Source organism: Neodiprion pinetum, chromosome 1 (assembly GCF_021155775.2).
Source record: "Neodiprion pinetum isolate iyNeoPine1 chromosome 1, iyNeoPine1.2, whole genome shotgun sequence".
Classification (NCBI taxonomy): domain Eukaryota; kingdom Metazoa; phylum Arthropoda; class Insecta; order Hymenoptera; family Diprionidae; genus Neodiprion; species Neodiprion pinetum.
In genome coordinates, this window is record NC_060232.1 from 31,934,955 (window position 1) to 31,948,249 (window position 13,295).

The 13,295-nt window shown below is 33.5% G+C and overlaps 1 protein-coding gene across 18 annotated transcripts in view; it reads right to left on the reverse strand.

Moving 5' to 3' along the window:
- Positions 1–199: 199 nt before the first annotated feature.
- Positions 200–13,295, reverse strand: part of unc-104 (kinesin family member unc-104) — a 44,659-nt gene continuing 31,563 nt past the window's right edge. For 3 of the 18 annotated variants that reach the window (XM_069137306.1, XM_069137328.1, XM_069137303.1), the window contains 18 exons: positions 13,028–13,245; positions 12,809–12,926; positions 11,406–11,578; positions 11,102–11,280; positions 9,981–10,175; positions 8,939–9,076; positions 8,734–8,852; positions 8,179–8,557; positions 7,924–8,017; positions 7,661–7,776; positions 7,047–7,590; positions 6,737–6,926; positions 6,277–6,524; positions 5,856–6,158; positions 5,017–5,304; positions 4,790–4,926; positions 4,563–4,664; positions 200–4,478 (listed from right to left, as the gene is read on the reverse strand). In XM_069137306.1, coding sequence (XP_068993407.1) covers positions 4,391–4,478; positions 4,563–4,664; positions 4,790–4,926; positions 5,017–5,304; positions 5,856–6,158; positions 6,277–6,524; positions 6,737–6,926; positions 7,047–7,590; positions 7,661–7,776; positions 7,924–8,017; positions 8,179–8,557; positions 8,734–8,852; positions 8,939–9,076; positions 9,981–10,175; positions 11,102–11,280; positions 11,406–11,578; positions 12,809–12,926; positions 13,028–13,245 — 3,629 coding nt within the window. In that variant the 3' untranslated portion in view covers positions 200–4,390. The remainder of the gene's footprint in view (positions 4,479–4,562; positions 4,665–4,789; positions 4,927–5,016; positions 5,305–5,855; positions 6,159–6,276; positions 6,525–6,736; positions 6,927–7,046; positions 7,591–7,660; positions 7,777–7,923; positions 8,018–8,178; positions 8,558–8,733; positions 8,853–8,938; positions 9,077–9,980; positions 10,176–11,101; positions 11,281–11,405; positions 11,579–12,808; positions 12,927–13,027; positions 13,246–13,295) is intronic. The other 15 variants (XM_069137319.1, XM_069137343.1, XM_069137337.1 and 12 more) reach the window with 15 other exon arrangements.

Consider the following 13,295-nt stretch of genomic DNA (forward strand, 5'->3'; position numbering starts at 1 on the left):
ACAGATCAGCTGACCGAATATAAATAATAGTGTAGTATCTTGAATGAAAACACTATTAGTAATTTTTTGCTATTCCTTTTATGGCTTATGTTATGTAGTCTCTTTGCATCTTTCCCAATGAAATCATATATCATAAATTGTACATATACCTATACATATTTGCAATTAGGGACTGAATTTTACATTAACAGTACAAATGTTAGGCATATATAAGCTTTTATTGAATCATTTATTACATGGTTCCATTTTACAGTAGCCCAATTGCTATATAAATAATAATATTACTGGGAGTAATATAATAATATGTAACAAATAATATTAAGATTCATTGATCATTATGATAATGATAATAGTAAATACACGTTACAGCATAAATGTATGCTCAATGTTAATTATGGTGACAGAATAATTTTTGCATAACGTTATAAATTAATACATAAACTTATACTTATTATACATGGGCATTTATTGAGAAAATTCCGCCAATTATATTTATATATTATAATTAAATTTATTTATATACATACATATGTATATATAAATATATATACACACACACACACACACACACACATATATATAAAATATATGTGTAATATATGTGTGCGTGTGCGTGTGCGTATACATATATGTATGTATGTATGTATGTATGTATACATATACTATATTTATTTATATAAGTAATTGTAATATATTTACTCTTTTTACTGTTCTGTAATAATCATGTGTCCCGCGTATAATCATTCTTCAATCTTATTTTTTTCTATCATTACGTAATTTTTTTTCATTATCATAGAGATCTTAAATAGTAATAAACCTTAAATACCATAATGATTATATTATATCAATAACAAAATAAAACTATTAGACACTACAACAGTCAGCAAGCGAAAATAATAACGTGAACTCTGTTAACACTAGTCTTTATCCTAGTTTACTACACTCACGTTATAATAAGACGTTCAGCAAAACTTGATTCTGGTTGCACTTAACTCGTTGCACAATTTCACAGTTGCCAGTGAGACAAAACTGTACATTAAAAGGTCCAGTTGAGAAATGTTGTTACCAAGGTATTATCATATTGCAATACAAATACAATGGTCGTGTGCTTTCAAATGGAAACTCAACAATGCAAAATATCTAACATGGATCCTATATAAAGACTAGTGTTATATGAGCTATAGTTAAAAATGATAATCATCGTCAACTGAACGTTACTAAATTTCCTTGAAATTTAGAATTATAACAAATAATGCAAAAATGCATGTAAAGGTACATCATTGACTAGAATGCAATCAATGCATTATTAAATCTATTACGTTGAGATTTATTAATAATAATCATAATAATCTACGTTATAATGTACAAAGTGAGCTGTGCATGTACTCACTCAAGTACTAGACATGACGGTACATTTCTATTGTATAAAATAGAAATATTTTTTCATTCAACTGACGCCATACTCAATTTTTAAAATATTTTTATTAAATTAAATCATTATTGGAATACCTACGGTTCCTATCAAAGCATATATTATATAATGTACATAGAGGTTTATAAGGAGCTGAGACTTCGGAAATATTTATTGTTTTGAATTTTATATTGTACGTTTGTAGTATGAATAGATCATAGATCGGACAGTAGTTTGTCAAAATTCCTGTCTTGTTTTTCTTATTTCAATATTAGCCAGCTTGTAATCAATCACTTACTGAATATCGTTCTACCGTACATGATTCACGCACATTCGTACGTGCTTGTTATTTTCGTAGTACACATTACCCATTGTTTTGCATAAAAAGATGCGATCTTTTTGAATTATACTTCAGAATCTTTCTTTACGACTTTCTCATTTATTGTTTCATCTTTCAATTCCTATTTTCCATATGTTACTCCAACTAACTTATCATAAATAAATTACCATAACAAAATAAAATTCAAAACTTAACAGACACTCCTACAAAATCCAAAAATCTAGGAAAACGTTTAAATTATAATAACAGTTGACGGCAATATAAGTTTGTTGAACATTGAGTACACCCGTATGACGATGATCACTTGCTATTCAAAAATTAAATAAATAGTAATAGATTTTCAAAACAACGGTGTACTGTCGTATAGAATTTACAGAAATTAGTTTGAGTTGCTGCAAATTATTATTCTAAACATGAAACAGCCATCTCTGAGTCTAGAGTACCTTTCGTCATTTGCAATAATGAATAATTGCAATATTAATTTGCCGCTAAATATAGATCACATTCTCACACACTTTCACTCTTCATATATACATCTTTTTATAGAAATCAAATTGAGTTTGAAATATAAAGAAAATTAAAGTTTTCACAGCAAGAAGATTAGAGTGTGAATATTCATCTTGATCCTCATAATAATATTACTAAAAGGCCGTTTTAACGAATAAATCGTGATTTTTTCATAAACCCAACGTTGTCAATTGTATATGTTTTGATGACAATCAATAGGTATAATAGTTATAATACAGTCAAGTTTACAATAAAATCCGTTTTGAATTTGGCTTCACGTATCTAATCAAGACTTTTATGCAGACAGAATGAGTTATACCCGATTCCAGTTCATTCTCAACGACTTTTACTTGCACAATTTATCAACGTCGAACTCCGAATATAAACAATCAACTACAAATGTACTTACATCTAAGTAACAAATAATCGGAAACAATTGATCTTTCACGTTATCATTGACATAACGTGATCATGTTAAACATAGCCAAGATAGTACATATCACAAATATTTATTGCTTGTGTAATGTAATGGCAATTAAGTTTGGTGTTGGACCAAGTTCATTTATTACTCTCGTTTCGTGATCAGACACATTTATTTCAAGGGTAGCGACAGGACCTGTTTTGTTATATGCCCACCTAAAACACTGATTCACACTAGTTCTTGTCATATTCACTGTAACACTTGAGTAAGAACGACATTCCCAAGTTTTTCCTGATTACTAGGAGATTTTGGAAAAAATTTGTGACTTGCATTTATGATCTGCATTAAAGTCTTGTTTGGATATCAAATGTTGATATAAATTTTGCCAATTTTGTCCATAAGATAACTTACATTTCTATTGCGTATATTTAATTTGCTTATACATTATTTTCGTTTTTAGAGTGAAATATTCTTCATACAATAAAATAGAACTCAGATTCATCTTGACACGCCACATGATGTTATAGTTAGTCTCTGATGCCTATAATATATGTATGTCACTGACCAATCGATATTACAGAATATTTGTAAATGTTGAAAGTTATTACATTCAAAAAATATTTTGTATTGTCCAAGTTCTAGGAAACTATATTTCAGATGGTTATCCAATTGTTTCACATATTGAAATGAATACCAATCAAACGCAGAGATAGATCTGGAAATACTCTTCACATTTGTTATGAATTTTTGCAAAGAAGTGGCTAACATATGTTACCTCACACCACTCAATTTTTTCCTTTTTTGTAATCGCTGGTCAATTTCCTTCCTGGTTTAGCATTTCAATGAATAGAAAATTACCAATATGAAGGGCAAAGAAAATATATACAGTCAGCTACTAGTATTCAGACTTATTGATATCAGATGCAAAGTCTGATCGCTTCTGGAAATAATGCTTGACATGGCGTTTAAATGGTACATTAGTCATACCGATCACTGTGTTTTACTGTCCTATATACATTATTCTCAATTTGATCTATTACATGTATTTGTATGCTATTGAGTATACATACATATACATGGTCCACTCGCGTCTACCACACAACGTTAAATCACTTCTATCAACTTTGCAATCCATGTCCAACATCTTATGCGATGTCATATTCAATGGTAAATTTTCAAGCTACGTCTCAACTGTACAGTATTTAGCGAGAAATACTCAGAGAGATGTACACAGTCAAATTTAAACACGTATTCACTGTAACATTGAATGAATTGTTTATTCGCGTTGATTTTATACCACTTCAATAACACTGAAAAAATAATTCCAGCATGTAAAGATGTATAGAATATCTCTGTTCAACACCAGTCTGTGAAAGCTACCAAGTTTACTGTAAATACAGTTCTTTGCATCTATTTTTGAATGACATTCAAAGTAATTCCATACTGTAGGTCAGTCTTTTTTTACAAATAAACGCTAATTAGTGATAGCGTGTGTGATTATATATTTTTCCCAACTATCACAAAATGCAGAAGCTGTACACGGAAATTGGATGATAAACAAGCAGCTGACTTGAATTTGAGTTTACTAAACGATAACTGGAAACTAAATATTACAGCCATCTGGTTATCTTAGGACATTAGAGGTCTGATGCAATATCTGTACGGAATCTTATTTTCAACGTCCATTACCTTAGCTAGTGTTTTTTATAATTCACTTAGCTTGCGTCTGAGATTCTGGAGGTGGGGCTAGCGTAATAGGAGCGATATTGGAACCAGGACCTTTGCGTGCCAGTTTTGACCTATGATATGTACAAATAAGTTTATTGTAGTATACGATCTTCGCAATTCGAATATTCAAACTTATAGTAAAGAGCGCGTCTTACCTAATTTGTCCAGCAAGTAAAGGATTGATAGCATAAAGCCAATCGTAGACTTCTTTATCACCAAGTGTTTGGAGAAGGTAACCTCGGTGTTTAGTTACCACACTAAACAAAACATCAATAGTTAAATATTTTTGTAAATTAAACATGTTTTATGTGGCAGATAACTGGATAAAAAATAAGTTTCACGATTCTGGAAGTTATCAAAAAATTAAACTGTAGTCAAGTACCTGAATGTGTTGGGTACTTTGACCATTGCTAATTGGTCCTCAGAATATTCGACTTGTGCAGTAGCAAGATTGATTAATGCTCTTTCAACCGGATCTTTTTCCTCTCTGAAGATAAAAACATAAGGCCTACGGACAGCCTGTAAAGTGAAAAAATGTAAATCATCAAATACACTTCAAGTAACCAATATGACTTTTTCAGGGGTGGAAGCACGAACTTGTGTACATACCACCCATCGTTTCTTCCAGCCATTAGTTTTATGTTCCAAGATATTCAAATATCCTTTTCTTGCAATAACAGGGCTGATGCGAATTTCTTCGACCTCTGGTACATATAGAACTAAACTTTCTTTCAATGGTGACGAAGAACCAAGGGGTGCTGGAGCCATACTGTTTACTTGACTAGCAGATTCCCCAGCCATCATACTATCCTGGAGTTCCTGGAGCCGAGCACGCTCAGGAGAAGTCAACCTAAAGATGCACGACTTAGATCGGGTCCGGACTATTATTCCTGTTGGCTGCAAGTAACACTCCTGTATCTCTTATGCGTTCCCTACTTTGCTAGTGGTTGTTTTTTTTTTTTTTCAAGCAATTACATAATAGTCAGTGAGAATATGCATAACAGGTTTGGAAGAAGAATATTTTAAATTATAATCACGAAAATTACTCAGTTGTAAAAGTAAAGAAAAGGGGAATAATCTTACGTTTGCATTTTCATGTTATGGTTACACACGAGTCAACGTAATTTAATTATTTGATGATGTTATTTTTCAAGCCACATGTTGCAGTGCATCACTAATAAAAATATATATGTTCACAGAACAATGAAATAAAACAAAAAATTTGAACAGGACCCTGATCCACTTAATATATAATATATAATATTTTGTATAGTCAAGGTATGTCACATAATGAGAGAACGAGCACATATATAAAAATTGATCACTATTCGATGATTTGTTGCTGCATGCAACTTATAGTGGCGGAAATTAGCACGCTGCACATTTAGCAGCAAATAATATAATAAGAACAACCACAAGCGATGATTGAGACATACAGTGAGCGTTACCTGTTTAAAACCGTCACATTTGTGTTGATATACTGACTCTTGTGATGATGTAGACATGACCGATGAAATCATGGATGTAGACATCTCAGTTATGGCATCCTCGCCAGGTGAAACATCTGACAAAACGATTGGCTCTTTGCTGGGAATTCTTCCCTGTATTAACTTTACACATTTAGTAGCAAGTTCTCGCTCTCGGTCTGTCATTTCCCAAGGCTCATAGACATCCTTGCTTGCAGATTTTTTGAGTTTTATTGGGCTAGCATGTGGTTCATTAGTGGCTTTTGCCACCATATTGCAGACCTCCTGGAAATTATGTCATTAAATTGTTTGATTGCCACTTGAACAGCTACATAAAAATCTCAGAAACTACACGAAATTGCAATGGTTTGGAGATTTTCAACATCAATTCTTGCAAACTTACTTTTTCACTTTTGGTAAAATCATGTGCCGTTTTATTGCAAAATGGAACTTTATCAATTCCAAGTCTTTCTCTGAGTAAAAGTGTGTGCCGAACTCGTTCTACTTCTTCAAGTCTCGTAAGCTTTTCCAGTTCCCATTGATGATCAAAAATCAAGCTATCACCACGTGGTCTCCATCCATGGAGGTTTTCTTCACCCCTAACGTAAGTAGAACTTGTATCTAGTACTCTACGTTGTCGTCTTTGTACTCCTGTAGCATAAAATAGTTAAATCATGGTTGCATTATAAAATTAGTACTTTGTCAAGATTTTGCCAAGCAAATATGGTGGGACACTATACTCGTGCATAATGTTGATGGAAATTCGCTAGTTCAGAATTCAACTAATAACAAGTATGAAATTTTTATCTCCATCAACAGTGGGAAATGGATAGGTGTCTACACTAAGGGCAGAACAGACAAACCTGGGCTACCTGCTTCAGATGCACGTCGTAAAACCAACTCGTAGACACCACTGAGCCTGTTAGCTTCTTGATTCCGATAGTGACCACTGAACAAATGCTTCAGAGATCGTGGGCCGACTCTTGCATCCCGTCCGTAGATGATCATACTGAGATCCTTCGTTATAATAGCTGGTCTGCCACAGTTTTCAAGCTAGTGCAACATTGAAAACATATTTAAATATGGATATGGCAGTAGTACTTTGAACTTTACTATTAGTAGAAGATAAATAGTTCAGACTTGTGCAGATCAAAAATAAAAAATTAAACTTACTTCTAAGTAAGCCGAAATGGTCATAAAGATTTGTTCTCCGTAGGATGTTACTCTGTTTAATAATGCTGAATTGTGCAAAGAGCTGTCCCAGGCAGCCTCAAATCTAAACATGCATCTATCATCTCCCGGAATTTCCAAATATTCTCCAGGGAAGAGACCAAGAGATAATACTGAAGAATCATTATCCTCTTCTTCGGGTTCAGGTGTGTTGCGAATACGTCCTACGACAAGTTCTCTCACATCTTTCCATCGAAGTTCAGATGCATGTTCGTGAACAATCGTAATACGAATACGACGTTGGATTCCTTGATGAAGTAAAAATAATCCGCGGCAAGGTAAATCATCGCTATGGTCAACTACTGACGGTACGTATTCTCCATTAGGGGCAAGTTCACAAATTTCGAACCACACTAGAACATCATATTTGGCATGAACATGCGATGTGCTAGGTGACGGTAATACGCTGCCAAACTTTGGCGAACGAACTGGTTGACTGATGGGAATAGATGGTGGGAGCATCCTTTTTGGTGGCTGCCTAGCACTGCTGCAAAAATAAGACATGTAAAATGACGAGTATCATTCATTGTGTAAACTTTAAGTAGCAAAAAACTTACTATTCCAATTTGGCATCTTTGTGTAATGGATGCTGTTGATAATGACCAAATACTTCGAATACAATAGGTTGAGTTTTCAGATATTCCAAGAAAGATTTGGTGACTGTCACTGTTATCTGTTGAATTGAAAATATATAAAATTTGGATTTGTACAACACAAAACGGGATTCATCATGGCACTACACTTCCGTTCCCTCAATCAAAATTCATTTTGTAATTCATTTAGTCCCAATGTTGCCATTTTGGAAGACAGAGATACTTACGTTCTGTACATGATAGAATCCCAACGGTGGATTTCCTTTACCAGCATTTTTAACAGGTTCAGTTGAGAAAGCTTCGTCATGTCTATGCAAAAAGCTGAAAATTGAATGTGATATGAATGTAGATTATCCTAATTGTAAGTAGTCAAATTCAAAATGTTGTTATAAATTTGAGCATTTGTCACTTGTTTAAATTTTTCGAACTATAATTAAGATAAAATTTGAATCAACCCTGGTATGGCGCGTTGCAAAACTCACTTGAATTGACAGAAAATGTCTGCATATTCTGTAGAAATTCCCATTGCTTGGAGTACCGTCACTCTAAAGGTAAATTCAACTCCAGCTTGGAGATGGTCCGGCAATTCTTCCTCTTTCATATCACTAGATACGGAACTATCACCTCTTCCACTATCAGCATCGCCGACTTCTTCGTCATCCTTACCCTCCTTAGAATCTTTCACATCGGTTGATCCTTCGACCACACGTTCTTCTTGTAAAAGGTTTTGCTGATTCTTTTCAAGAGTTTGTGTGAGAAGGGTATTTCGTTTGTTATATCTGTGGTTACCAAAGAGATCATCTTCAAATGATATACGAGCAGACTGTCTGACACCACTTGAATATTCGCTGTTTTCCTCTTCTAGAAAAAGGATCCATTAGAAACACACTGTTATATGTGAACGGAAAAAACTAATTACATATCTAGATTTCCAAATATACTATGTATTTAAAATTGTATTCAGATAAAGAAAGCCAATAATATATTTTATATGGACACTTCTTGCATATCCATCAATAGAGTAAAGTTTTACGTACCGATAACAGCTTGAACAGCAACTCTTAAGTATCCCTTTACATCTCCTTTTTCATTTACAATAGCAACTTTGTGAATAAGTGGTACAGGGTACATAAGATTGCTCAAGTATATGAAGGATCTAAATTGATAAGAAGTATTGTAGTTATAAAATTTTATCAAGATTTCTATCCATCTGGTACAATGACTGGGTATGTATGGCGTTACCTTCCAACCATCCGGAACCATGGGAATCTATCATAGAAGGGATCACCACCGGTAATGGTTTCAATGTTATAGTCTGGCGAAGTTGGCGACAACTCAGCTTCGTTGTGATACATTTCTCGCATTAATTCCAGCCTTTGCCTATTGAAGAGATACGCGTTTACTTAGATATGTCAAATACAAGTTACACCACAAGCCATGCACTATAATGCTTGTACACTAAGGAAAGCTTGTGGTCTAAAACAAATGACAATGTTTTCCCTTCGTTATGCAAGCTCCACCTTAAGTAGAAATGCAAGAAAACTCTGACTGTACATGACAGCAGAGTTTGCTGCAAAATAGAATAAATTTGAAAGGATGGTACGGAAATTTCCAATCAAAAATCAGAGAATAGTAGAACATGTTACATCAGCTTATGTTCATTCTTATGTGGCAAGATTACTCGAAGAAGTTATAGGAAAATTCAATACCATACTGTGTGGTCAAAATATGCGTTTCAAAAGGAAAGTCTCATACACAATGAATATTGATCCAATATGAGTGAAACGTTTTGAATTCCTGAAATGAATGGAGATATCGTCAAAGTTTTGTTGAATTTGAAAGAATTAGTATTGTAATTGTATACTGGGGATACATGTACTATATTTAAAGAATTTCAGCCAATTGATATCTCACAAGTATGCTGTTAAAAACAAAAAAAAATTTGAATAAATAATAAAATCTGTGGCCCCCGAAAGTCAAGGTAATGCGACGTAGTCAATACATGTTATATCTCATATTTACTCGTCTTTAATACGTTGATTGAATAGAAATGATGGAGCAGTACCATTGGTTATGCAAAAATATTGAATATATAGGTACATTTGATGTGATTGAAATTCTCTGAAGTTTTACCACAGTACGACTAATTACCACTTTGACTTTCAAAAGCGTTTGCACGTATACTGGCCATGCTGCACTTGAACTAAGCTAAAGATGATTCAAGCTATCATACATTGATAGAATGAATTTAATGTGTAAAATGTAATAATGCAGCAGGATTTACTCTTTTATGCGTAGAGAATGAAACGATGGAAAGAGTGTCGCGTGACTGAGCACCAACCTCGAAGGCAAAAGATTTGCGAGCGAGAACTTCTGATTAGAGCAGACTGTAAGGCATGGGAAAAAATCCTCTTTGGCCTCCGGAGTGCTGGGACTCAAGTCTTCATTGTATATGTGTCGCATCAACTCCAAGCGCTGTCTACAAGTCAACATTTATACCCCTGTTAGTGGCTGTTCATAGTCATGCGTTATAATCAATCAATCGCTGTCATTTGATGTAATTTTACTTAAATGAATAAAAAACTACGATTAGACCTCTATGAAAAACTAATTGAAACTTCAGTGTCACGATTTCCTAAAATTTTTCACTTCCATGTGTAGCTCAAAGTTTCTTAGGTACAATTTAACAGTCAATCTGTTAACATAGGAAATATTATGATAGTTCAATGCTTTGTAATTGTCATGTGTCACTGTAGAAATAATTTCAGAAAAAACAAGAACGTTTCAGTGTTTTATCTGCAATAACGGGAATGCCACTGAATATGAACTGCCACCTCGCCTACAATTTTCGGCAAAGCCTCTATCCTAATGATGAACTGTATGTTCAACGTTTATCCTCTCTTACAGCGCTACTATATCCAGTACCACATTGAAAGGTAAGCTACACTATACACATTAGTAATGACTCAGGCAATTTCAGATAATGCAAAAATCAAACTATGACTTGAAAATGTATTTGCAATATTAAATCTAAATTGTTTTAACAGACAAAAATCTGCACCAAAGTTTTCTTTAGCAATATAGAATATACATTCCAAAATTTACAATGAATATAGTATGAATCATAGTACAGTAGAATTTAAAACTTCGAAGACATTTTCGACGTTTATCTAACTACTAAAATATGGATATTCATTATAAGTAGTAAATTATGCATAAGTTAATTATATTTCCTTCAATAATTTGCATCAAACGTATTGTTCATCGTACGAAACGTATTCTATTTATCTTTTGCCTTTGAGCTGATGGGCTTACAACTACAAAAACTTTCTACATAAGGATTTAAATGTTCATGACAATAGTCACAAACTCTAATTTAAAAAATCGAAGTTTCTTTTCACTAACCTTAGCTTATCAAGAGTCCAGTAATGTGTAGCACCATTTTTCGTGTCTTGGACCTCAACAGCCACGATAGTACGAGGAAAAGGCCTCTCATCATCATCTTCATCCTCTATAGCTGGTAACAAGTCAACTGGTAATGGTGAATATAATGTGTCTGTCAGAAGTGTGAACTGAAACTGAACCTGGAGGGTAAAACAAGTAGGATTACTAAATAATTTCATATGGTGATGTAGAAAATAAAGCACGTCATTGTTATTTATTGGAAATTAATTAATTTGCATGATGAAAATCTAATTTATGTACTGACCTTTTTCTTAAGTTCTACGGAAATGGCGTTAGCTTCCTTGAGGAAAATTGCGTTACCCCACAAGTCATCTCGAAGACTGGTAAACTGATGATATTTCCATTTGCGAAATGCCCATGCTGCTAGCTGGAATTCGCGCTCACTCCAGTTGCTCTCTGCGTCAAATAAGGGGTTGACTGAAATGCAAGCCATCACCAGGCAACACAGTCAGAAAAGCCAAGCGTTAGGTATTTCCCAAAGACATTTTTAAAGGAGTAAGCAACACTTTGATGCAATTTAGTAAATTTAGTTCAATGGCTATTTCTTTGATTAGTAAGATAATCTATTTCAAATTCAAGATCATTATATTTAATAATTCATGACATAGATTGAACCAAATGCTATGAAACGTGTGAATTGTCATTTAACAAATGTGCTGCAAGCGCCTTTAAGAAATCAGTTCCACTACGTGTCACTACTTATTAATAATCAAGTGTGTTGTATTCGCAAATCCTGATGTATATACCTATAAACATATATATTCATACATTCAATCTAATTCCGTAAATTATCTGACAAATAATCGATGTGAGTTGATTTCATCAATCACTAAGCTAAGCGTAGTTAAGAAAAGCGTGTAAATAGGTCATGTACATACATTATACATGATTAAATTTTTTCCTGAGACACACTTGAATATTTTGGTCATAGTATCATATTAGTATCAATTTGTGGAAGAGTAAAAATTATCAATGAGTTTTGCATGCAGCATAAATTGATGTGAGAGTGAAAACGTAGCTTTATACCTCATTTCATATAGTGCTCTCAAATGTAGTGATTGATGGTGATAAAATGAAAGCAAGGCATGATTAAAAGATATGTTAAAATTCTGAACATGACTCACGTGAACTAAGTTTATGAAATGAATATGTGGATAAAATTGAATGGAATTGAAATTTCAAACTGAATACAAATAATGCAATTTCACAATCAGATCTTTGGGCTTTACCTATCAGGGTATGATATATGCAAGGAACTAAGTCATGCTTCATACGTATAGGGTTTTTAATTTTTGTTACATATTTTTAATAAAGAGAATTTGCTAGGATTCAACTACACATTACTGGTAATCATGCAATTTAAAAGATTATTCCAATAAAGAAAGTTTGCGAGCACGTTTCAAGAAATAAATTATTAAGAATATTTAGAAATAGGGCAACTAATCTGTGAATCTTGTAAATTCTTCAGCACTTAAACTCTATGATTATCCCGTGTAAAATGTCGTACATAGTAACCTAAATTTCGGTGATCGTAAGCAAAATAAATTTCAGCGGTCTTTTTTTTTTTACCTAATCTTTGATTTCACTCATCAACTCATTATTAATTGATTATCGTGATTAAAATTTTGATAATAATGTTATACTCACCAAAGATATCTTCTTCAATGTTATTGAAATCTTCTGGTGTGTAACTACTGTACATAGACATTGTCATGCTCTGCTCTTCAACCTGCTTTTGTAGAGCATCAATTCGAGCCTCGTAATTCTGTCGATTGGTTGGAAAAAAATAGGTATCGTCAGTTAATTTTTTGTTACTTCATGAAATATATTCAAGTCTAACTTTGTAGATTATTCTGTAAAACACACCTTCCTTTGTTCCTCAAAGAGCTGATCTGCTTCTTCTTTCTCCTTGCGGAATTGTTCCTCAAGGACTAATAGTCTCTTTTCCATCTCAGCTTTCAAGTCAATACCTTGTTTCTCAAGCAGTTCAATCTGTGCGAAATTCCAATCCACAGTTTCACCATTGCCGGGTGTTTCAGCTGGTGAACTTTTCTCACGCCGCTCCCGCACTTTGAACGAACGCACTTTGATGAATTCGTGAATATTGTATTGAAAAGAATCAAGCAGAAATAAA